Source organism: Lepisma saccharinum, chromosome 16 (genome assembly GCF_977018435.1).
Source record: "Lepisma saccharinum chromosome 16, izLepSacc3.1, whole genome shotgun sequence".
Lineage (NCBI taxonomy): Eukaryota > Metazoa > Arthropoda > Insecta > Zygentoma > Lepismatidae > Lepisma > Lepisma saccharinum.
In genome coordinates, this window is record NC_139244.1 from 64,435,366 (window position 1) to 64,459,192 (window position 23,827).

The following is a 23,827-nucleotide window of genomic DNA, read 5'->3' on the forward strand; positions in this document are numbered from 1 at the left end:
TAGTAGCCTTTGTAATTAAGGCAAGAATTATTCTAGCGTTTCGTTCAACGGTTTTAGGGGAATCATTTTCGGACATAGGCTATAACTCTTGTTGGTTCTGCAACCTGGCTTGAGAAAAGGCGATTTTATGACGAACAACATTCCACCTGACAAGTCACGTGACTTTCCTACATTTCCTGTCTGTTGGCTATTTGCATGAAAGACGAGTTGCTCCTTGAGACAGACAGAATCATCCGATCACCTAAAGGAGCAATGTGTGTTGCCTACCTTTCCGGCATTATTTACTGCCATTAAAGTCCTATAGAGAAGAACTTTTTTCCACCACTGTACAGCACGAAGCAGGGGTTGGGCTCCGACAACAGGATCCCGACTTCTATGAGACAGACATCGTGAAGCTCGTGAAGCGCTGGGATAAATGCCTGAACCGGGGAAGGTCTATGTTGAGAAGTAGAGTATGATGTGTCCTTTGTATTCGTCTAATAAATATCTACTGGAATTTACAGGCTTTGTATTATTTTTCCGATCATCCCTCGTAGTTCACACATATGTTTATAAATTTTACATTCCCAACTGCGTGTATTTTATTGGTCAAGTTACTTTCCAACTTCCAATCCAAATTAAATTTCCTGATTTTCCTCAGGCAGGAAGAGGTTTCCTCACGTGTCTTCCTGTGCAAAGAGTCCTCCAGTTTTATGCTCACTGACTTCAATTTCCACTTGAAGAAGAGCTCTTTGGATTTGGAGTCAGAGTCTCCATTGTCTGCATAGTCTGCTCTTCGTCTTCTCCATATCTTCGGCACATCTAGTGTATCAGCCACTTTCCATTCTTCAATGTAGATCATCTCCTTCGCACTTCCCTCTCTGCTCTCATGGTCCAATTTCCATACATGTAGTGGTGGTTCTGATGTTGTGCTCATTCGTACCTGGAGCAGTGAAGTATCTCTGCGCGTGGTCCTTCTGCGGCAAATGGTGTTAATGATTTCAAATCTTTCACCGACGCCATCTCTAGTGCTATAGGTCTTTTCTACTCTTACGGCGGCCGGTCCTCATGCTGGCAAGGGAAGTGGGGAACGGTGATTACGCCGCAGACCAACCAGACAACAACGGTGGCGCCAAGAGTTACGACGTCGAGGGGAGGGTGTGCTGGCCCCACATCGTTCTACAGGCTGCTGCGTTTATAATAGTGCTGGATTGGTCGCTTCCCTGCTCCCCACTTCCCTTGCCAGCATGAGGATCGACCGCCGTAAGAGTAGGCAAGATCTATAGTTGGTATGCTTCCTGCACGTTTTGCAACATTGACATCCGCTTAATCTTGACATATTACTCAAATGACAGCGATTTAGCTTCAATCAACTGAACATGGGCATGTATTGGCTTCCATGCAACAAGTTGCAACAATCACAACGAGGACAATCTATTCAATAATTAAAACGTGGGGCAAGAAAACCTATTGTTATGGAACACATTCTAACAAACTTTTAATTTATTTAGATTACCGCATTTTGTAGTTTTTCCCATGGCTACTAAACGTATAATAAATTTATAAACTTGAAGAAATGTTAAATTGACCGATCTATGTTTTTTAAGCGGAATTACGTAATAATAGTCCTAAGGATCAAAATTGAGAAAATGGTCATATTGCAGCTAGATTTACTTTATTTACTTACTTAAAGTTTCAGATGCAGTACTGAAATACCATTTTATACTGAAACTGTAGCAACAGAAAAACAACAACAAACAAGACAATAATACATCATGGCACAGAAAAAATTAAGATGCATGTACATTCTCAATGATTGTCGGAACTGCGTTCTGACAAGAAAATATAAACATTTAGAGGCAGGTTATTATATGAGCGAAGAAAGCTGTAGAAGGGAGAGCCTTGTAGTGGGAATGTGAAAGAGTTTTACGTTGCGGGTTGGCCGTGCGGGTGGGTAGCTACTCGTAGATGAAAGTGATTGATTAGAAATTCTGTTTTAATATTGCCATTGATGATTTGATGCAAGAATTTCATGTCTGCTAGTTCGCGACGAGTGTGTGGTGGCCTGAGGTTCAAAATAGACATAATATCTGTTTTATGGAGGTGTCTGAGAGAAGTTATTCTATGGCGGGAAATGGCGAGGAAAACACTGAGAACAGAATCAATCCTGGAAAGATTAGTTTCAAAAGCCATGGTCCAGATGTGGGAGCAGTATTCATGAATGAGGGAGATAAGGGACTTGAAAAATATGCTAAGGGATGATTGGTTTTGGATTTCAGGGAACCTGTACCAAGGTGGATTGATTTAAGTCAGGTGTTTTTTTTTAAAAAAAAAAAAAATCAGTGATAAGAATCACATTTGGTGAAAGTGCATTAATCTCGTAATCATTTAATGGTGTTAATCAGGCTCTAAGACAGGAAAGGAAACAAAATGCATGTATATGTACTGATGGGGTGAAGCTCATACGAAAGGAAAGGCAATAGATCTGTTGTAATATGTAAACTTTACCTTCGAGCGGGCGCGCCTGCGCAAAATTTACGCCAAAAGTAATTTTCTTTAATTTTCTTGTGTTTCCTTTGAATTCGTCGACCTATGCTTTTTATGTATTCTTCAAAGAGGTATTTTGTGTTTCATATTAGCAGTCATTGTTACTAATCCATATGTTATACTCTGTCAATTGTTGTTTATTTCAGATCAGAACACCGTGTCGTAAAGTTTGCGCTGCGCGCCTGCTCCTGTTCTGTAATTTTTTATTCAGGTCATTGTTGAAAATGAGTCGACAAAACGTAGACGTGAGCGAAATTCAGCGTATCCTTCAAGTTTCTTCTGACGAAGAGGGATAACATGAATTGGACAGTGATAGTGACTTAAGTGACGCATATATAGAAGTCAATCAATATGACAGTGAATCATTTAGTATAATTCATTATGAGCAAGGATTTTTATAATATAAACGTAATTTTGTTGTTTCTACATTTATTTATATCATATCTGAGGTTAATATAAATGAAACATATTGAAATACGAGTTAGAATGCTGAAAAAAATTACTTGTAACATTTAGGTTTTCAGCAGGAATATTTGTCGTAAAAAGTACGACACGCGCCTGCTGATGAAAAGCGTGGTGCGCTATAAATATGTAATAAGTTACGTACTGTTTTCTTTCTTTTTCAGCATTCTAACTTGTATTTCAATATGTTTCATTTATATTAACCTCAGATATGATATAAATAAATGTAGACCCATAAAAATTTACGATTATATTATAAAAATCCTTGCTCATAATGAATGATACTAAATAACGTAAAAAATGCGTCACGCGCCCGCTGGTGACACGATTATGAACGCGCCCGCTAGAAGGTTAGCACACTTAAATTGATGTTGAAATAAAATTCAATAATTTTTATACGTAAAAATAGCAAGCATTTTGTGTAGAAAGATACGCAAAATACTAATCGTGTCATTATCATTAAACTCTAAATAAACATGGCAGCTGATATTTTGCAAATTATCATTAAAGAAATTGCTAACCTTCAGCTACAAAGACTATGAAGAATATTTTAAGTTACAATTATTTATAGAGTATATTAAAAGTGCTCCCCTGTGCTTAGCACCACGCCATGAAGGCGTATAGGGGGTGTTGGGGTAACGTCCCACACTTTCTTGATCCGGTCGTGAGTGGGGGTGATGTGATCAGCATCACGCTCCTGACCGCATTTACCTCCAGGGTTCCCCCAGGTGCCCATGGCATTCGACGCTGGGTGGGCGCAAGGCCCGCTTCCAACGTTAGAAAAGTTCCCGGATTTGAACCGGCCGAGGATCGAACCCGGGACCTTTAGCATGATAGTCGGACTCTTTACCGACTTTTTTTCTTTCTTTTTAAATTTTCTTTATTGAAAGAAGCTATTACTTACACAGATTTTACATTTGGACGTGAATTTTAAAGGATCATATATAAGAAATTTGCATACAAGGCTTTACAGGTTATCTGATCATTTTCATAATATTGTTCACTGGCATAGATTTTGAATGACAGTTTTTGTACGTGAGGTTGGTTGCCAAGCACGTAATAAATAAAATGTCCTATGAGAAATTGCACTGCACGTGTTCTTGTGAGAGGAAAGTACTGAAACTCGGGAGTTAATATCGTACCATACCCCGTTCGATTAAGAAATATTGACCCTGGCAGACCTTGTCAGCTCCTGCTCAGAAATGTGTTGGGTAAGCCTTTCACAGGAAATGGTAAGAACACTGGCCTTTGGCAAGAGGTGACGAGAGGCCAAGCGAGGGTTTAAATAGGTGCGCATGAGAGCGACACGAGGTCTTTGAATCTGGAATCATCGGAGAAGCAGGAGCTACTGGTCTTATTTCTAAACCGAACAGGGTAAGCTAGTCTACATCCATTCTGCCATTCGCATTGCTCACTTCAGTCTAAAACGAATCGTGAGTCTATTTTAATGATAAGTTAGATATTTGTACCTGCCCGTTCAGGGCTGTCTCTACCATCAACTAGTACTAATCGGGAGGGGCAAGTTACATCCCTATTTAAGATCCCCGCGTTCAGTTTGGAACGCTACGATATATGGTTCACCAAGAAGTCGTTCGGGGAGCGGCGGCATATGATTCGAAGTAACTTCTTGAGGTGTTTCCAATGTTCCACGATTGTCACACATGTCGTCAGTCGCTGCCACACATGTCGTCAGTCGCTGCCACACATGTCGTCAGTCGCTGCACTAAGGTGTCTTCATGTGGACATTTGGTACAATGGGAGTTGTCTGCCATAAGGTATCTCTGCAATCGTACTCTAGTGACGATAGCATCGTGTACAGTTAAGTACCACATGGAGATCACTCGATTGGGGAGGTGGGTCGCCGATATGTTTCTCCACCGATGTTCCAGCGCACACTGGGGAATAATGGGACAATACGCGGAATATGTTTCATCCGGGTTTGCAGCATTTTTGATAGAGATTTGACTGTTACATCAGAAGCATCGACATTTGGAAGGAGCATCAACATGTACCAAATTTCCACTATGGTTGTTCGTAAATAAAGAAATTTGGTGGGTATAACACCTGGGTAAATTGGGGCACATAGTTCCACTTCATCCAGCATGGAGCGTAACACACGAGCCGATACTCAGCAGGTTTAGTCCTCCAAGGCGAGTTGGTAGGCATAGTGTGTTATGAGCTACATGGAACAGGTGACCGTGCCAGAGAAAGCGTGTGATCATTCTCCGGATTCTCGCAGCCGTTTTGGTAGACACGGGTAGTATTTGCGCCACATACCATAGTTTCGAGAGTGCATGAGGATTTAAATATTTGATTCTAGCGCTTAGTGACAGTTGGCGAAGTCGGTTCATGTTTAATACCGCTTGAAACCGCACTATGGCTTGAAATGTGCGGTTGGAAGTCTCGACCAGGGTTCTCGAAAAGTGAATCCCGAGTAATTTCACTACGTCCGTCACGTTCATTGGGACAGATTCTGTCCAATTCCTTGCCATTGTGCCCAAGGGTAGTATTTTTTATTTTTCAGGTTGAGACACAAGCCTGTATTTACTCGTAATTGTTCCAAGTTTTCCATTAGGTTAACATAATCCTGGTGATCACACACTACCAACCGTTACATCGTCGGCTTATGCAAAAACTCGGTAGGTCATGCCATATGTTTGTATTCCTCGTAGTCGTTGATTTATGTGGTGTAGGAAGGGGCTAAGAGCTGTACTGAAGGCGAGAAGTGAAAAGGGGCAACCTTGCCTAACAGAGCGCTGAAGAACAAACGGCGAGGATAATGTTCCATTCACACACAAATGTACCTGAGCCTGGGTGTATAGGCTCTTTATCGCTTCTACGAAGGATTCTTCATATCCAACTTGAGTTAAATGCCGAAATAGGCTCCTTTAAAGTCAAGGGCCACTAGAGCTACATCCGAGTCAGGGGCTTCATTCATTTCAGTAACGATGTCTCGTATGCTAGTAAGAGCGGTAGTTATATTACTATTAGATCGGTGCACAAATTGATGGGGGCCTAGTAGGGTAGCTGCATAGTGTTGTAGTCGGCGCGTTAATACTCGTGCCAATATTTTATGATCGGCACATAATAAAGTGATGGGGTCATAATGTTCTGGTGTTAAGGGGTGTATCACTTTCGGGATTAAGACCATGACACCTGTCGAGCTTGTACGACCTATTTTCTTCTGCGCAAAACAGGCATTCGGCCAACGCACACCCACGTCTGCCATGGTAGGCCAAAATATTTGAAATAATTCAATCGGTAGTCCGTCTATGCCCGGGATTTTCCCTTTTTGTGCATGTTGGATGCTCGCTTCCGCTTCCTCCTGAGTGAAAGTTTGGTTTAAGATTGCTTCATCTTACCCTGATAGCGTGGGGATATCGATGTATGGCACGTGTTTTTCTTCCACCTGGATACCGGGGTGCTTTAAATTGTGCTGCAAAGTGTTCATATAGGCATGCACGAATGTCTGAGGGTTGCGTGAGCCATTCGTCTCCTTGTTGCAGTCTCGTTATGAGTTTCCTTTTCCCACTTCGCTGTTCTGCGCTTACATGGGCAACACTTGCTTGTTCTTGTGGGTCAACCGTTGGGAGACGACATCTCACCACGAAACCTACCATTCGCTCGTAGTGCATCTTCAGTAGGACCGATTGTATACGTTTCAGTTCCTGCAGGACTGGGTCGCCCCGCATGAGTTGTGTCGTCAACTCGTGGAGTACGCGATAATAGAAGTTGTATTTCTTATAGAAATCCGTGTGCATCATTCGTGTGAATGATATACAAAAATGCTTGATTGACGGCTTCAGGAACGTGTCCCACCACGTGATGATGTCAGTTTGGCGCCTGCTCATATTTTCTCATTCCTTCCACTTTTGTTTGAAGGCTGTTCGAAATTGTTCATCTTGAAGAATCCGACTATTACGTTTCCAGTATCCCCGTCCCCGAACTGCAGTTTTGGCGTCGATTGCCATGTCTAGTTGCACACTGAGATGGTCGGTGCAGCAATTGGGGAAAATCTGTATAAATGACATTTTGGGCAATAAGTTCGCACTTACATAGAAACGGTCTAATCGACTGGCCGAGTCTGGACGTATGAAGGTGAATCCTTCCAGTTGTGGGTGCTTGGTTTCCCAGACATCTTTTAGGTGAAAGGCCTCGACCAGGGTAGAGAGACTAAGGGATGAGTTAAACCCTGGATATTGATCTTTTCGTCGTAATACACATTTAAAATCCCCAGCAAGGACAATATGTTGGTGGTTGCCCCCTAATGCTGTCGCCACTTCTGTTGCATAGAAAGTGTTTCGTGCCTCGCGAGTCACTGTTCCTGAAGGCTCATAAATATTACAACCGATTTCGCCTATTTCGACACACGAAACACACGTAATTCGCCCAAACAGATGCTTGAAGGTTTTTGTTAACAGGTATACCTTGTCGTACCAGGATGGCAGTACCTGTGTCGTTGTATGTGAAATTATTGTATATAGTATAGTCGTGGCCACATGTAAAATCGTCTGTACCGACCTCTTGAAGAAAAAAAGATCGAGGGCAGTTTGCTTTATATAATCAGTTAAGGCATGGTGTTTGATTGTAGAGGAGAGTTTGTTCAGATTTAGCGTGGGAAAATGATACACGGGAGCCGTCATATAACACACTAATGATATAAACAACCAAAACATTGCATGTACTTACAGGTTTTCTAGAGAGCCAGTATTTACATTGTTCGTCATCGTGGAGTTGGGGGTTGTTTCCGGTATGTTGGGCACACTTTGGGTCAGGGTATACTTCACTGTCGATTATGAAAGCTGCTCGTTCGTTTTCTTCGCCGGGTGGGTGTTATTCGAGTCTGTGCTACGTGGCTTCTTCCTTTTCTTCTTTCCCAGTATGGGTGAAGATGCGGTCGGCAACGATGGGGGTTCTAGAGTCAGGTCCATGTTTGTCGTCTGCGAAGAAACTGTATCTACTGATGGTGAGTTCTCGATGGATTCCACAGGAGTCATCTGCGTAGTATGGATACTTAGCGGCATGATTGTAGTCTCGTCATAAGGAAATACTGGAACCTCCATTGGATCGACAGAATTTCTAATACTAGGCAGGGTGCTGTTTTCTTCGTTCGGCGTTAAAGGAACGTACTGTATTGTATCGAAACTGGCGTCTACAGTTCATTCAATTTGCGTCTGGGTTATTGTAACTGAAATTACTCTCTGCTCAATGTGTATCACTCCTTGAGCGCTGTTGAGGTTGAATGGGGCGAGTCGCACTCTCCCTGCGTACGAGTTATCACTTGTGCGTGCTGTTGGCCTCTGGCGACTAGGGCATTGGTTTAAAGAAATGATCGACTGCATCGCAGTAGGAACATGTACGCTCTTGACCATTGTACGTGACCCAATAACGGCCGCCACTGATCGTAACGTATGAAGGTATCGCACGGGACAAGTTCATCTTTACCAATTTTCTTCCGGTTCTCACTGGGTATATGTGGTCCTCTGAGTACGTTTCGTCATCAAGGAAGATCACCTGTCCGTAGTTAGTTAGTACAGAATATTTTGCTTCAAATGACATTTCGCTCGGCACGACGTGCAGCCTCACTATCACATGATTTTCATCTGCCCACGTCACTATCACTTCATGTTCGCCGTCATCGTCATTATACATATACACTCCTTACGACTCGCGTAATAACTGTTCACCCGTTACTTTAGACAATAATTTCACAAAAACACACTTCCTATAATTGTCTATTTCTATACTTACAACCTGTTCTGGGTTCAGTTTCAATCTCGAACTTATCCAGCGATGTAGTTCATTTGACGTGGGCTTATTTCTCACTTCTCTAAAGTTCAATTTCAACGTGTTCAGTCGCTTGATGGCCATTTTCAAGACTTCAGTTTTGTTCGACTGAATGATTACGTAATACACGCGCGCTGTCTCAACTACACGCTACAGGAGCACTGTATCCAACTTCCTCCTTCCGCGGTTCGGCGAGACTGACTGTGCCACCGCGGCTATCCGGAATGTTTTATTTTCACTGGATGAAAAGTTACTAAAATGATTTCATTAACTCAACAAACATTACATTAGCATAGTAGGTTCATATATACAGTATCAGAAACAGAAAAATGTATATTTTCATATAATTTTTTATTTGCTTAATCAAATATTTAAAGGGCTGTCTGCTAGAAAAAGCCTTTCTATAAACAAAAACATACATCTATATGTATGGTGCCAAAAACCATACAAGCAATTTTAAGCGTGTTTTTTTTAAAACAAAACAATTGATTTAAATCACAAATTCCTAGTTAAATTTTAAAAAGCATAAGAAAATGATTTTTTAAAATTAAAAATCATAATTTGTATCCATCCTGACCTGTATAGAAGATCAAGGAGACGCATGGCTCTTTTAGTAGTGTTTGTAATGTGCTCATGTGGCTAAATTGCTGTACGTTTAAACTTTAGTAAAACGACCTGCACTTGTTCTATTGTTTGTGTTAGTAATAACAATCTCTTGAATTTCATATGCCTCATATAATACATAAATATTGGTATGTCAATTCAGCCTTTACTATAATACTAGGCCATCACAATCAACTATTTTGTTTGGACACCCTGTTGTTGTTATTAAATTCACTATAAGCTGAGATAGCAGTGGCGTATTCCCCTATGTTATCTGAGTTACCGCTGGAAAACTAACTTTTTAAATGTATATAGAAATTGCAGCAAAATTTGAATTTTTCAGACTTCTGTTCTTGTTTAACTTGTATGCCTCTATTTTATTTCTTATAATAAATATGGGTGTCCCAATCGAAGGTATCCCCAGAAATTGTTGTGTAAAAAGGGTAGGTGGAGAGGAAATGAAACTAAATTCGTACCTGATATACCTGTATATGTGAGAAATGAAATGAAATCATATAAGGTGCTAGAAATGTCTTTCCCCAGCGTCTAAACACTTTTGAACTCGACGCTGCAAGTTTGTAAATGTGTGCCAGAACGTCGGGTGTCACTGCCTGGATTTCACGGCGGATGTTCTCCCGTAACTCATGGAGGGTGCAGGCCTCCCCGATGGCGTCACCTTGTATTCAAGGGATCCCGGGTTCGATACCCGGTGGAGGCACATAGTGGTTCGGATTCCACTTTAAACTGTAGACCCAGTCCCGATTAGCCTTACTGTGCATAAAGTGGACTTCAAACACCAACTCAAACCAAACTCATGGAGGGTGCGTGGTTTGTCACGATAGACCTTAACTTTCAGGTGACCCCACAGGTAAAATTCTGTTGGGGTCAAATCCGGTGACCTGGAAGTGTCCAAGAAAAGAGAGGAGAAGCAGTGGAACATTATCGTCTGTATTTATTTACAACAAAGAATAATGTGTATTTGTAATGTGATAATAAATTATTTTCGACAACCAACCGTAAAACATAATATTTTGTGTTGATCTTAAATTGAAGTTTAGATAAACACAATGAAAAACAACTATCTGTATATCTGTGGAAATGAGATTTTTACAACATAATTTTGTCGTGATAGCTTTTTGGTGTCTCGGATTACATTTAGGCTATCAACACCGAGGAAATACAACATCAAACTTCTTTCGAGTTTCTAATATGCCCTGCATCTTTCTTAGGAAATAAAATTATTATCTTTCTTGCGGCTAATCGTTAGTCTATTTTTTTTTCTTTTCATGCCTTACACACTGCCACATTTTGGTCAAATGTGAACTTTTCCAATTTTTTTTCTTTGATCGTGTACATGCGCAATTTCAGATCATTCAAGATTTCCAATAGAAACACTCCTTCAACGACTTTCAATTGTCGATTTTAGCGTTCAATTCAAGGACTTGTTCCTGATTAATTTGATCATGTACAAGCATGTTGTGACCCCGAGGAAAAAATCTAGATCCGTCTATCCCCTTGACTACAAGCTAGTGCACGCCAGTGGCTAAGTACATCATGAAGCCCCTCCCCCACAGACAACTGATATATACAGTTGTAGTTACAACAGTTAGGCACAATTACGTATATCCGATGGTTATATTCAGTTCTATTTTTTTTAAATACCTTTCCCCTACTGAATTTCAAAGTCCCCTTACGTAATAAAATAGACTTTAGAATTTCTGCTACGATCCAGTTAAATGCTGGAATAAAGCAATAATTTCAATTCAGAAGTGAATATTTTTAATCAGCTGAGTTTGCTCTTCTTGCAGTGGTCTCAACGAAAAGGAAAAGTTGCTTTGGTGTCCGGGGGAGGCTCTGGACATGAGCCCTTCTGCGCAGGTCTGTACATTTATATTTTTCTACACTGTATAGAGAGCTAATATATTTCTTGATCAGATTTGTAAGAATTAACTACTTGATTATTAAACGTATTTAAACTGAATTTATTTTCCACTTACATTCTAAAAATGAAAAATGAATTTCTAAAAATATAAAATTAATATCGAAGCAAATTCATTGATTTGCTTTATTTTACTTCGCTTCTTGTGCTAATTTCGAAGATGGGGATCAGTTTTGATATGATGAAATTGATGAATGGACACTCACAAACATCCATGCCCAGGCCGGGATTCGAACCCGGCCCCCCTGGCGTCGTAGCGCGACGAGGCAAGTTCACTATGCCATTTTCATTGTAATAAGATTTATTTTCAGAATCACTGTCTGTAACACACTTGCGTAGTCCGTTACATTTCGTCGTCTGACCCATGTGTAAAATTATTTTTTTTAAAAAAGTCTGCAAAATCATTTTGAAGACCATTTTGAAACATATTAATTTACATAAAACTACATAAATTTACGTAATGGGCCGTTTTCTTAATAGTGCGCATCGTGTCGCCTCAGACTGTTGGTACAGCATGAGCAGTGAATGCTTTTCTATTTAAAAATTGGTGAGCCCAACTTAAAGAGTTCAGTATGGGGCTTATGGCGACAGTGTTGCCGCATGGTGCGCAGTAGAAGAAAGCTCCAACAGTTAGTGGTCAACGTGTACTGTTCAATACAAGAATGCAAATCTTTCCTCCATGATTTGGTAGGAAGCTGTTCTTCTTGCAGCTTTGGTCCAAAATAATGACGGTCGTTGGAAGAAGATTTGAAAATATCTGTTTCCGAATATACTTTTCATACGTCTTGCTGTCTATTTTATCACATACGTCGGCAGTGTATTTTCTTTTTTATGCACAGAAGGGCTAATCGGGACTACTAGAGTTTAATGTGAGATCCGGACCACTATATGCCTCGACCAGGTATTAAATCCGGGACCCCTTGGTTACAAGACGACGACGTTATCACCGCGCCATCTGGGGGGCAACTTTCACATTTTTTGACACACTGTCTCATTTGAAACAGAACGTGTTCACTATACCGGCATACACCAAAGCAAATCTCCGCCCTCCCGTCGTCGCATTTTATTCAAGGGATTAGAGTTTGAAGCCGGTGGAGACACATATGGTTCGTATCTCACATAAAACCGTAGGTCCAGTCCCAAATAACCTATCTGTGCATAAAAGTGTATTTAAAACACAATTAATCAATTATTAGTAGAGGTGTGAAATAGATGAAGTTCTGTTGTATTTGTGTGAATAATGATTACAGAAAGAAAGAGACATACATCGGAAATATCCAATCTAAAATGCTCTCGCTTTGTGTTCATCAGTTAACGTTGTTGCCTTGCAAGCAACAAGTCCCGGATTAAATTTACTTCAGTATCTCATAAATCTATTCCCTATTTATGCATTTGCGTCAAACTCTGATTTATTATTTTAACTATCTGGAAAAGAACTGCTCGATCATTTTATGTTCTTCTAATCTTATGCTATCAATACTTTTATAATACTTAGTCATCCTTTGGGAAGAGCAAGTGAACCTGGGGGTCCTCCCACTAGATCCGCCAATCATAGGCGTAGCTAGAACTTTATATTTGGGTGTGCACAAAGAAAAAAATGAAGTCTTGTATCTTTTTAATAGCATATTTTGCAACACAATCACTTGGCTCTTTAACTGCACTGATGTTTGTAAAGGAATATAAATTCACTACATGACAGTGTTGAAAATTTCTGAATGTATGTAGTAGAAAATAATCAAATTGCATAGAAATTACACACACACAAAATGTTCATAAATGTTACAAACAAATATATCAAAATACACGTCATCTATAACAAGAGACGTCTGTCAAAAGGTACAATGTTCTTAAACTCATCATTAACTTAATTTACATCAATAGACGAAGCTCTTTCCTGTTCCACAAATAGCAAGAGCAGGGCTTCCAATCTATCCTGCTTCTGAGTTGTTCTTAATTTAGTTTTAACTTGGGTAAGCTTGGAGAAAGCTCTCTCTCACACGTGCAGCTTGCTGTGACAGATATAGAAGAAAAGCGCTGTAGTGCAGAGTAGAATGCAGTAAATATCTTCTTTCTCCAATGACATCAAAAAATCGAAAATCTATAGACATTCGTTTCATCAGCGATAATGCACACGTTTGTACCAGGTAATGACATTTTCCACTTCTTACAAACTGCCGCTTATTTTCTCTCTTATTGAAATATCTGTCTTTAATTCTCTTTGATAAAGAAGCCCATTAGGGTGTGCCTAGGCACACCCGGCACACCCCGTAGCTACGCCTATGCCGCCAATGCATACAATATGCTTGTTTCCGGAGAAGAACTGCCCAAAATGAGAAAGCGCTCACACCACTTGACCCCAGGGAAACCTATGGAGTCCAATAGTGTGACGTCACAGCAGACGACGCGCTGGGACTGAGTCTTCACAACGAGAGAACGTGTTTTCTTCCTATCTAATTCAATGTTATTTTCCTTCGGAAAGGGTAGCTTTAATTATTGTGACAGCAGTTAAGAAACAAAATTGTGATGTGCATCGTACATCAATGTAAAGATGAGATTTCGGAGAATATGTCTATATACAACATGTATGTCTGTATATAACATATACCTTACAAATGAGAATGTAAAGAATAAATGGAGTAGGAAATCGAGTAAAGCGAATGCTCCAAAAGAAATATCAGCCAATGGGCGTCGTCTGTTCAATCGCCTGAGGCTGCTGGTTTCCCACCATCCATAGCGGCAGCGTGACCGACTTCAGATCGAGTGAGCTTAGGGTAAGCTTCGGCTGTGCTCGGAAGTGGAATGTTTTGGAAATGAATGATTTTCTTACTCCGGTTATTCTTTACCTTATCCTCTGTAAGGTATGTGTGATATATATAGTCGTATTCTCCGAAATCTCATCTTTACATTGATGTACGATACGCATCATAATTTTGTTTCATAACTGCTGTCACAAGAATTTAAGCTACCCCTTCCGAAGCAAAATGGCATTGAATTGGATACGAAGAAAACACGTTCTCCCGTTGCGAAGACTCAGTTCCAGCTCGTCGTCTGCTTGTGACCTCACCACTAATGGATTCCAATCACGAACTTTTGCCTGGCTATTCCCCGCACCTTCTCTCTTCCCAACACGTGTTTGCAGCGAGTGGCAACAGGCGGAATGCTGTTATTTTTAACTCCCCAAATCGCTGTTAACACAAGAAAGAAAAACGTCTTTTTGGATGGTCTGAATTGTAGAAGGTGAAAGCCATCAAAATCCAGTGGCGTGCGGTGACATTTTCCGTTGGGGAAGCAGATCCCGAAAAATTAAGAAAACCAAGAATTCATTGCTTCTACATGGTACGTTATAATGAAAAAAATAGCACTCTACCTGATACTGTTTCCATAACGTCTAAGGGAAAGATGAATGTCCGGGCGCAGTTGTTCATTTTTCGAATTTCAGTTGGTCTGTTGTCAAACGTATTGAATGGAACAGACGATCGCGAATGATTGAAACAATTTTCAAGATTTTCACACATTGCAATATTCACAAATCCATTTTGGAACCACCTAGTTCTTTTCGTAATGAATAGTAAACAATGCCAACACTAAAGTTTTTGAAGCAAACAAATAGAAATTCACCCGCCTGAAAAGCCATAACTTTTCACCTCGCAAAGCGCGTGAAAAAGTGTGACCGCGGCCAGCGAGTTTTACCAACTCCGTGGACATGTTAGCTGTCTTGATAGACCGAACGCTCGGAAACGTTTATCTTCACATACAATGTCATCCGTATGTCAGCAATGATATTTTTGTGTCTCTCCTGTGTTTTGAAAATTTATAGTTTATTTATGAACATAAATTTTAACTACCTTGGTGGATATGCTACATTGCTGACAATATACAGTACACTTGGACACTTAATCGTGCAGGTCGCAACACTGAGGACATCAGCAGGCTGACCGATGGCAGTCTTTGCTTTCTTCCAGCCCTTACGGATTGGAAAACAAGCTTTGTCTCCACACAACGTCCCCTCCCATTGGATCCCTGAAGGTCGCCGGGGTATTTTTTAGGGTTTCTGATCGCATTGTCAGGGTGGTGATACTACGCAGATGTTTTGTTAACAGGCCGCGAGAGGGTGTTAATGGTTCCATATCGGAAAAGGACGAACCTTGGACGCTTGCAGGTTGATATTCTGTGGAGGCAACCCGGAAGAAATAATGAGAAACCAAAAACTAAAGAATTAATTTGTAACAGTTATGCTGTGTGCCTGCCACCACTGCTGGCCTTGCTGTACCGGAGTGCAAGCGCATGTCAAAATCTTACATTTCCTCTGCTTTTTGCATATTTATTATTTTCTCTTCGAATGTTAACGACTTTTGTTTCTGACAGAAACATTCTTGTTTGGGGGTGGTGATCTCAAAATTAAAAGCCCATAAGAGACCATACTGAACTCTTAAGTTGGGTTCCCCAATACAGACTGTATGGGCACTTGTCGCTTCTCTCTTTTGTTTTTGTGTCGCTTGTCGTTTCGGTCTGAAAGCAGGGTTGTTAAAGGTCCAGGAACCGATAAATTCTAATGGGTTCTATTGGGTTCCGCTGCAGGACCGGAACCTTTTTTCCTCGCATAATTTAAATTCGGTCCAAGTTGCGTATTGTTTCATTGAAAAAATGTTCCCCAGGGCCTCCCGATGGCACAGTGGTAGCGTCGTTGCCTTATGATCAAGGTTTCCCGGGTTCGATACCCGGCGGAGGCACACAGTGGTTCGAATTCCACTATAAACTGTAGGTCCAGTCCCGATTAGCCTTACAGTACATAAAGTGGACTTAAAACACTAAATTAATCAATCAATCAATCAAAAATGTTCCTGGATCGAATTGAAATTTACAGATAAAAAGGTATTTTACGGTTCAGAACCGTTAAGGCGCATCCCGACTATGCCAGCTAGCAAGGTCGCGCGCAAAAGTCGCATGCATTGCCTTGCCAATGTCGATGAACGTCCTCAAAGGACTGCGGTGTGGAGACGTGCGTCAGTCTGATTCGATGGCTTGTCGCCAGCACACGTGAAATACTCCGTGTATTTATTGATTTTGTGTTTTAAGTCCACTTTATGCACAGTAAGGCTAATTGGGACTGGACCTACAGTTTAAAGTGGGATCCGAACCACTATGTGCCTCCATAATACAAATAGAACAGTTTTTTTTGTTTTAAACATGTTTTAATGAAGAACAAAGAACATGTTTTAAACAAAGGAAACTTTTGAAACAACGCAAAAAAGACTTATTTTCTAAGAATGATGATTAATAATGAATCTGTTAATCATCCAAGGAAGGACTGTGCTTCTAGATTTATAAAGTAAACACTTGATTAACTTCTTAAAATACCTAATTACGCTGCTCTTAAATCTCGCATGTAAGCTGTTCGAGAAGGTTCAACTAATCCACACTATCCACGTGCTAGCTAACTCTGCTTATCTAAATACATTCCATCGTGAATGCAACAAAATATTGACATTAACAACTATGTGCATTGTATCACTGCGGAACAAATCTGTTTCATCCATATACAATTCAACTTTATAAATGTTTTAAACACTTGTAATAAAAGAAGAAAAAGAAAGAAATCCTAGCCAGGTGTTTTAAAGTACCCCACGCGGGTACTCATTACCATATGTTTCTTTGTTAACTGAATATATATATTCAGCCACTGAACAGAATTCTGTGCACAATAAACAAAATGACACGGATTGAATGAAAAGAAAAGTTATAAAACACTTAACTAACCAGAGTATCAAATATCAAGTATCAACATATGTTTTAAACAAGTCAATAAAACGTTACAACACTGTGTTTTAAACATTTTAAACATTTGTAAAAAACAATGACAAAAACAATGTTTTAAAGGTTTAAAATAAGTTACATATTACATATATATGTTTTATATTTCTATAATGCCGTAACTTGTGAGTCCGTCCACTCCATGATCAAAAGTTGAAGAAACAAGACCTAATCCTTCCCCAGACAGACTCGGCGCCACTCGGTGCATCCCCCACGTCGAGCGTCGGCACGATTTCCTTTAAACAAAACCGCTACTAGTCGAGTTGAATCCGGCCTGGGAACTGGCCTGTCGACACAAACCGACGACACGTACCCACTTGCTCGGCTTTTGCGCGCGGCCTTGCCAACCCGCATAGTTGGGACGCGCCTATACGCTTGCTGATTTTCTCTCTTGGACCGGAATTTAATTTATTTAATTTCCTGGACCTTTAACAACCCTGTCTGAAAGCTCCCTTACATAACCAACTTGAAGAGTACCGGGACCTTTCTTCTCAGAACAAAAGCGCTGGTTGTTCATAATGTAAACTCTTTCTTGATTACAACTTTTTTTTTCTTTTCAGGTTATGTAGGGCAAGGGATGCTCACCGCAGCTGTGGCAGGCTCCGTGTTCGCTTCGCCTCCTCCTGCGGATGTTTTGCATGCTATACGATGCTGCCACAAGGACAATCCAGGTAACAGTTCCGTCTTCATAAAGGGTCTTCTTGCTTCCTTATTACACCCCTTCTACCTTTGGCGATTGAGTTTTTCCGGAAGGATCGCTATCCTTTACTAGGTTTCAAAAACAACTAAGCATTAGGTCGTACAACTAAACAACAAGAAGAATCAAATAAAACCCTGTATTTTGCGAACGCTTATCTGACACAACAAATGTTTCAAATTTTGTATGAGTAATTTTAGTTTCGATTTGGGAATTGCGTATGTACACGTGTGTGTATGTGTATATATATTAATATATCTGTCATTGTATTCAGTTAAAATTTTATTATTTTTTCTTTTATGTCAAATTCATTCATATTATACAGGGTGTCGCAACACTCTTTCAACAACGCTTGGGTGCTGGTAGATATCATAAAAACAAGTAACTTTTCCCTATAAAGTTTACCTCGAAAGCGCTTAGTTTCTGCGCTATAAGCGCTTAAAATCTATCCTGTACGTATGCAACCCAACACAGCAAACGCTTGCTCTGACATAACTAACAGGGGCGCGTGGCAGGGTTGCCACTAGCGTTCCTCGTTAAGAGAGACGACTTGAAAACAACAACTTGGAAGTCTTGCTTGAGCAAAATCCAAAACATTAATGGTACTTACGATGTTGTAAGAAGCATTGACAGTATTTATAAACTGACCAAGAAAAATAATGGGCAGTCTGAAATTCAAGATTGCTCATTCTAAAATATCTCCATAATTGATTGATTGATTTGGTTTATTTTAATTCGTTTTTCTGCCACCTTTGGCTAATCGCGAAGATGAGGATGATATGATGAAATAACAAATGACACCAATATCTAGGCCAGGATTTAAACCCGAGATACCTGGCGCCGTAGCGAGCTGTGCTAACCACATCACCACGGAGTGTTTCGTGTATCGTGCAATATCAACAAGTGCAAGGGACACGTGAGATATGGGAAATCCACGAAAGAACAAATGTAAACATGATGTGTTTGCTGCCTCGTGTCAAACACGCAGACTGTAATGTTATTACAATTTATTTATTAGAAAATTATTCCTATCTGTGTTATTGCTAATCGTGTTCGTCTCACAAGGAAATAATTGCAATGCTCTTTTAATTTAATGATTGATTGATTTGCTTTATTTTACTTCGCTTCTTGTGCCACTTTTGGTTAATTTGCAAAGATGAGGATGAGTGATGATATGATGAATTTGATGAATGGACACTCACAAACATCCATGCCCAGGCCAAGATTTGAACCAGGGACCCTTGGCGTCGTAGCGCGATGTGCTAACCACTCCGGCACGGGGAGCGGTTCTACGTGTTCGAAACGAGGCAGCAAACACATCATGTTTACATTTGTTCGTTCGTGGATTTCCCATATCTCACGTGTCCCTTGCAATTTTTGATATCGTATGATACACGAAACACTCCGTGGTGATGTGGTTAACACAGCTCGCTATGGCGCCAGGTATCTCGGGTTTAAATCCTGGTCTAGACATTGGTGTCATTTGTTATTTCATCATATCATCCTCATCTTCGCGATTAGCCAAAGGTGGCAGAAAAACGAATTAAAATAAACCAAATCAATCAATTATGGAGATATTTTAGAATGAGTAATCTTGAATTTCAGTCTGCCCATTATTTGTCTTGGTCTGTTTATAAATACTGTCAATGCCTCTTACAACATCGTAAGTATCATTAATGTTTTGGATTTTGCTCAGGCAAGACTCCCAAGTTGTTGTTTTCAAGTCGTCTCTCCAAACGAGGAAAGCTAGTGGCAACCCTGCCACGCGCCCCTGTTAGTTATGTCAGAGCAAGCGTTTGCTGTGTTGGGTTGCATACGTACAGGATAGATTTTAAGCGCTTATAGCGCAGAAACTAAGCGCTTTCGAGGTTAACTTTATAGGGAAAAGTTACTTGTTTTTATGATATCTACCAGTACCCAAGCGTTGTTGAAAGAGTTTTGCGACACCCTGTATATTTAATTTTAGTATTATAAAGATATGTTCTGTAACTTTTAATTACCAGAGTTAGGGGGTAGAGCAGCCCAAGGCTGAATCTCGCTCTGTAGTAAATAAAAATACTTTTCTATTCTATTCTGTTTACATAGCATTCTTCTCAACATGTACCAATATTCTTCTCGGTCCTTTTGGTCGTATTTCCTTCCTTTTCAATCATGTTGTGCTTTCGTACTAGTGTTTCAATCATTATTTGTACATGATCAAACAGTCTTCTTTTGTTTTATTTGTAGTTTATTTTGTGATAGAGGTGGCAGTGACTTAGGCACCTACTTTGGTGGAGGGGACGAAGCACTTTTTACCTTGCATTAGCCCCGTCTAGTTCGCTGCACTTTTTGACTCTCTTTGCACTCATGTGTCTAGTTGGTTGCAAAGTGCAACATCTAGTCGTCTATACCCTGTCCCAGCTAACTGTGGAGCAGAGCCGCGCATAGCGGAGGAGAAGGAGGAGGGAAAACGAGTGGTGAAAGCGCAGCGTTGCCAACCGTAGGGCCTGACCGTACATGTACGGACGTACGGTCCACACCTTTGTCCGTACGCTAAATGTACGGCTTGTCAAAATTTCAACTTGCTGTTTTATCCCTAATATTTCCCTAAGGAATTCTTAAACCAATCTTACGGACCTGGAGACAAAAATACGGTCCGTTTGCCATGTACGTTCCGTATTATCCTTTTCAAAAGTTTGCAACGCTGGAGAAAAATCGGGAAAACTCCCGTCGCCCATTACACAATCCCGTTTCTCTCACTGTTCATTGGTTGAGGCATCTCGCGTCACTACTTGCGCAGAGACTTGTTCTCGTTTGCCTGGTCTACAGTTAGCTGATACGGGGTTTACTCCGTTGATTTGGTGTCTCGATTATCACAGTACGGTACGACGCCAGGGGTCCCGCGTTCGTATCCTGGCCTGAGCATGAGTGTTCTTTTTGAGTCGCTTCATCATATTATCGCTCATCCTCATCTTCGCGATTAGCCAAAAATGTCAAAAAAGCGAAGTAATATATACCAAACGAATCGAGTGGTGTCATGTAGTGTATTAGGTGTCTGCACTACCTTCTGTAGCGTTGTAAAGTGTGGGGTATGATCATATGATTCGTGTTAACCAATGAAATGATGAACGCTGCAAGTTGTGTACTTTAACACCGCAATTGCATACAGCGTCTACGTTGTTAAACACAATTTCCTTGCACCAACCTGATACCAGGATTAGCATCAAAAAGTGCAGCCAACTAGACGGGGCCTGTGGCGGCGATTAGTGAGTGGCAGTTGCCCCCGCACTGTGCTAAACCTTATCTACTAAGTTCAATACATCAATATTGTCAGCTATGGAGAATCATGTTTTTTGTGTGTGAGCTAAGTAAATTTTCTTATACTTACAGATCAGTACGTTAGATAAATCAAAGAAGAACTAAGCTGAAAATACATGTACTACATACATTTATTTTCAAATTAGATAGTAATCTTCATACACTTATTTCTCTTTGCAGATGGCGTTCTAGTTGTTATTCCAAACTACACTGGAGATTGTTTAAATTTTGGTCTGGCGGTTGAACGGTCGAGGAACGAAGGTCTTAAGGTTGGTTACGTAAAGCTTTATCTTATCTCTGTTGGCAGACTATGGCGCTAATGCCATTAATGGCTTTCTCCCCTGCCAGGACTCATAGCTGAACCAATGAGTGACATTGAACGATTTAAGGTTGCAGTAGAAAATGCACATTGTTTTACCACAGCTGCTGACAACGCGTAACGTATACTCTGTCTCTGTTATCTCTGGAGTAAGGCCGCGCATAGCGGCAGAGAAGGGGAGGAAATCGAGTGGGTAGAGCGAAGCAGTACACGCTGCTGCGAAGGCTGGTAACTGCAGTCGCCCCCTCCACGCAATCCCCTTCCTCTCGCGTCATTGGTGGAGCCACCTCGCGTCACTACTTGCACAGAGACTTGCTTTCGTTTGCTTGCTCCAGAGATAACCGAGACAGAGTATAGATACATCGTTGAAAGAGAAACAATCACAAGAGATCCAGTAGCCCAGTCAAGAAACGACAAAAGTGGACCTCATCCGTAACAAATTAGGGGATAGCTGAATTTTTGCTGACGTTCATATCCGAACCCCACCCCATCCCCAAATCAAAATTGAACTTTCTTAGAAATTCGCTTAAAAATTCCGAACGAATAGGTGTGGAACAAATATATATACATTTTTAATGTAATAGTGAACACAACGATATGTAGATATAATCTATACAAAGCACTGCAAATAAGATATTGTTTTGGAATCGGTAAGCTAAATGTTTTGTGACATGATTTGAATTCTATTAATAATATAACTTTTGATTGAGGCTATTGGTTACAAAAATAAAAATAAAAGTTATGCTTTAATGTTATTTATAGTTTGCATACTTGCAGATTTGTTGTCACAGAAATATCAGGAAACGCCGGGAGTTGTGTCGCTCGAAGAGATAATGTCTGCCACGTGGACAGTTTTCAACGTTAATTTACTATATCATTCATTATATCTTTGATGCACGAGACCACACCGAGTCCTGTGAAGACTTTCACCTTAGATAATATATTAAAAATGTTATGTTTATCCAACCCTCTCTGTCATGTTTTCTTATTGCTTGTCCATACAGGATGTTCCAAATGTACTACTCCGTTGTCCTAGATCTTGTATATTTTTGTACTCATTCCTAGAAGGACTACATAAATATTCATTCTAAAATTGACTGAGCATATTGCTCAGTCTGCGTTAACTCATTTAAAACTCAACGGGGAATTGTTACCATTAGCGAAGTCACGTTATCAAATGTCTTCGAAAATTGGCTGCACCAGCAGGTACGAAAGTCCTGTGATGCCAGAACAAGCTAATTTCAACGTCTTCTTAGAAAGAGTTTGTTCAGAAATATAGATGATAAGTGTGTGCTTATTTTCACAAGGAATTATATTATGAAATAACCAGGTTGTTGAGGAAAGTCTAGGAGTGTGAAGTATAGATTGTAATGGAGTATTCTGCGTGCAATTTTTGCAGTGGACATGTAAGTATATTTGGTCACAGTTAAACTCAGTGTATAATAAACCTTAAGTTCTGTAACGAAAATGCAAGAACGATGAATTTTAAATGTCTCACGATGGATTATTTTCTTTCTTTCGTAATCGCAGGTAAAAACTGACAGTCAACTATGAGCCACTACGTTCTATATGAAATATGAATGTTAGTGTTATTTCAGTATTGTACATGGATATCAAACTCCTCATAGTTATGACCACGTTTAAAAAAATAGCCCTATGGGAGTTTGGTTGAATGCTGGAAATATATAATTACCATAATGTACTATCAGATGTTCTTCCTGAATATGTGACATATTGCCTTGCCTGTGTCACGTTGTAAATACAAGGTAGTCACTACAAAAACGCACCTCCTTATTTAAAAGAAGCCTTCAAAAATATTGATAGGGCTTTTATACATATTGTAGTACAGGACGCTTTTGCAATAGCGTGCCCAGTACTTTTGACAAATCTTGGACTTGTAGAGATGGATTTTGTACCAACAGGAAAAAAAAATATTTTTCTAGGACTCGAATAGCGGCTTCAAACAAAAAAATTGTTATTGATAAAATAAAATTAGTTGTAATATGGGTATATATACGAAAGGCCACCGTTAGTATCATGAAGTAGCTATTGATGTATTATGGTATCGAGAATATGGTACTTACATGCGAAAACACTGTATTCATTTCCTTCTGAAGTTACAGATACTGTTTGAGAAAATGGTTTCTCTAAAATCGATTTTTATTTTGCTCTTTATTTTCATAAATCCATTGTAATCTTTTATCAGGTAGCATCTATTGTGGTGGGAGAAGACTGTGCTCTGGCATCGAATACTGACAGCGCAGCGGGGAGGAGAGGCCTATGTGGATTGGTGTTTGTGTACAAGGTAAGAATTAAATGCATTCAGAGCTATCTTACTATTTTTGAAAAGGAAAGGAGGATTTACCATTGTTAAGTACTCACCTTC

The 23,827-nt window shown here is 40.2% G+C and overlaps 1 protein-coding gene across 4 annotated transcripts in view; it reads left to right on the plus strand.

Moving 5' to 3' along the window:
* The window catches only part of LOC146000510 (PTS-dependent dihydroxyacetone kinase 1, dihydroxyacetone-binding subunit DhaK-like), a 138,428-nt gene that overhangs the window by 77,642 nt on the left and 36,959 nt on the right, over nucleotides 1-23,827 (plus strand). For all 4 annotated transcript variants that reach the window (XM_083138245.1, XM_083138248.1, XM_083138247.1 and 1 more), the window contains 4 exons: nucleotides 11,187-11,256; nucleotides 17,689-17,799; nucleotides 21,303-21,391; nucleotides 23,648-23,746. In XM_083138245.1, the coding sequence (XP_082994371.1) occupies nucleotides 11,187-11,256; nucleotides 17,689-17,799; nucleotides 21,303-21,391; nucleotides 23,648-23,746 (369 nt within the window). The remainder of the gene's footprint in view (nucleotides 1-11,186; nucleotides 11,257-17,688; nucleotides 17,800-21,302; nucleotides 21,392-23,647; nucleotides 23,747-23,827) is intronic.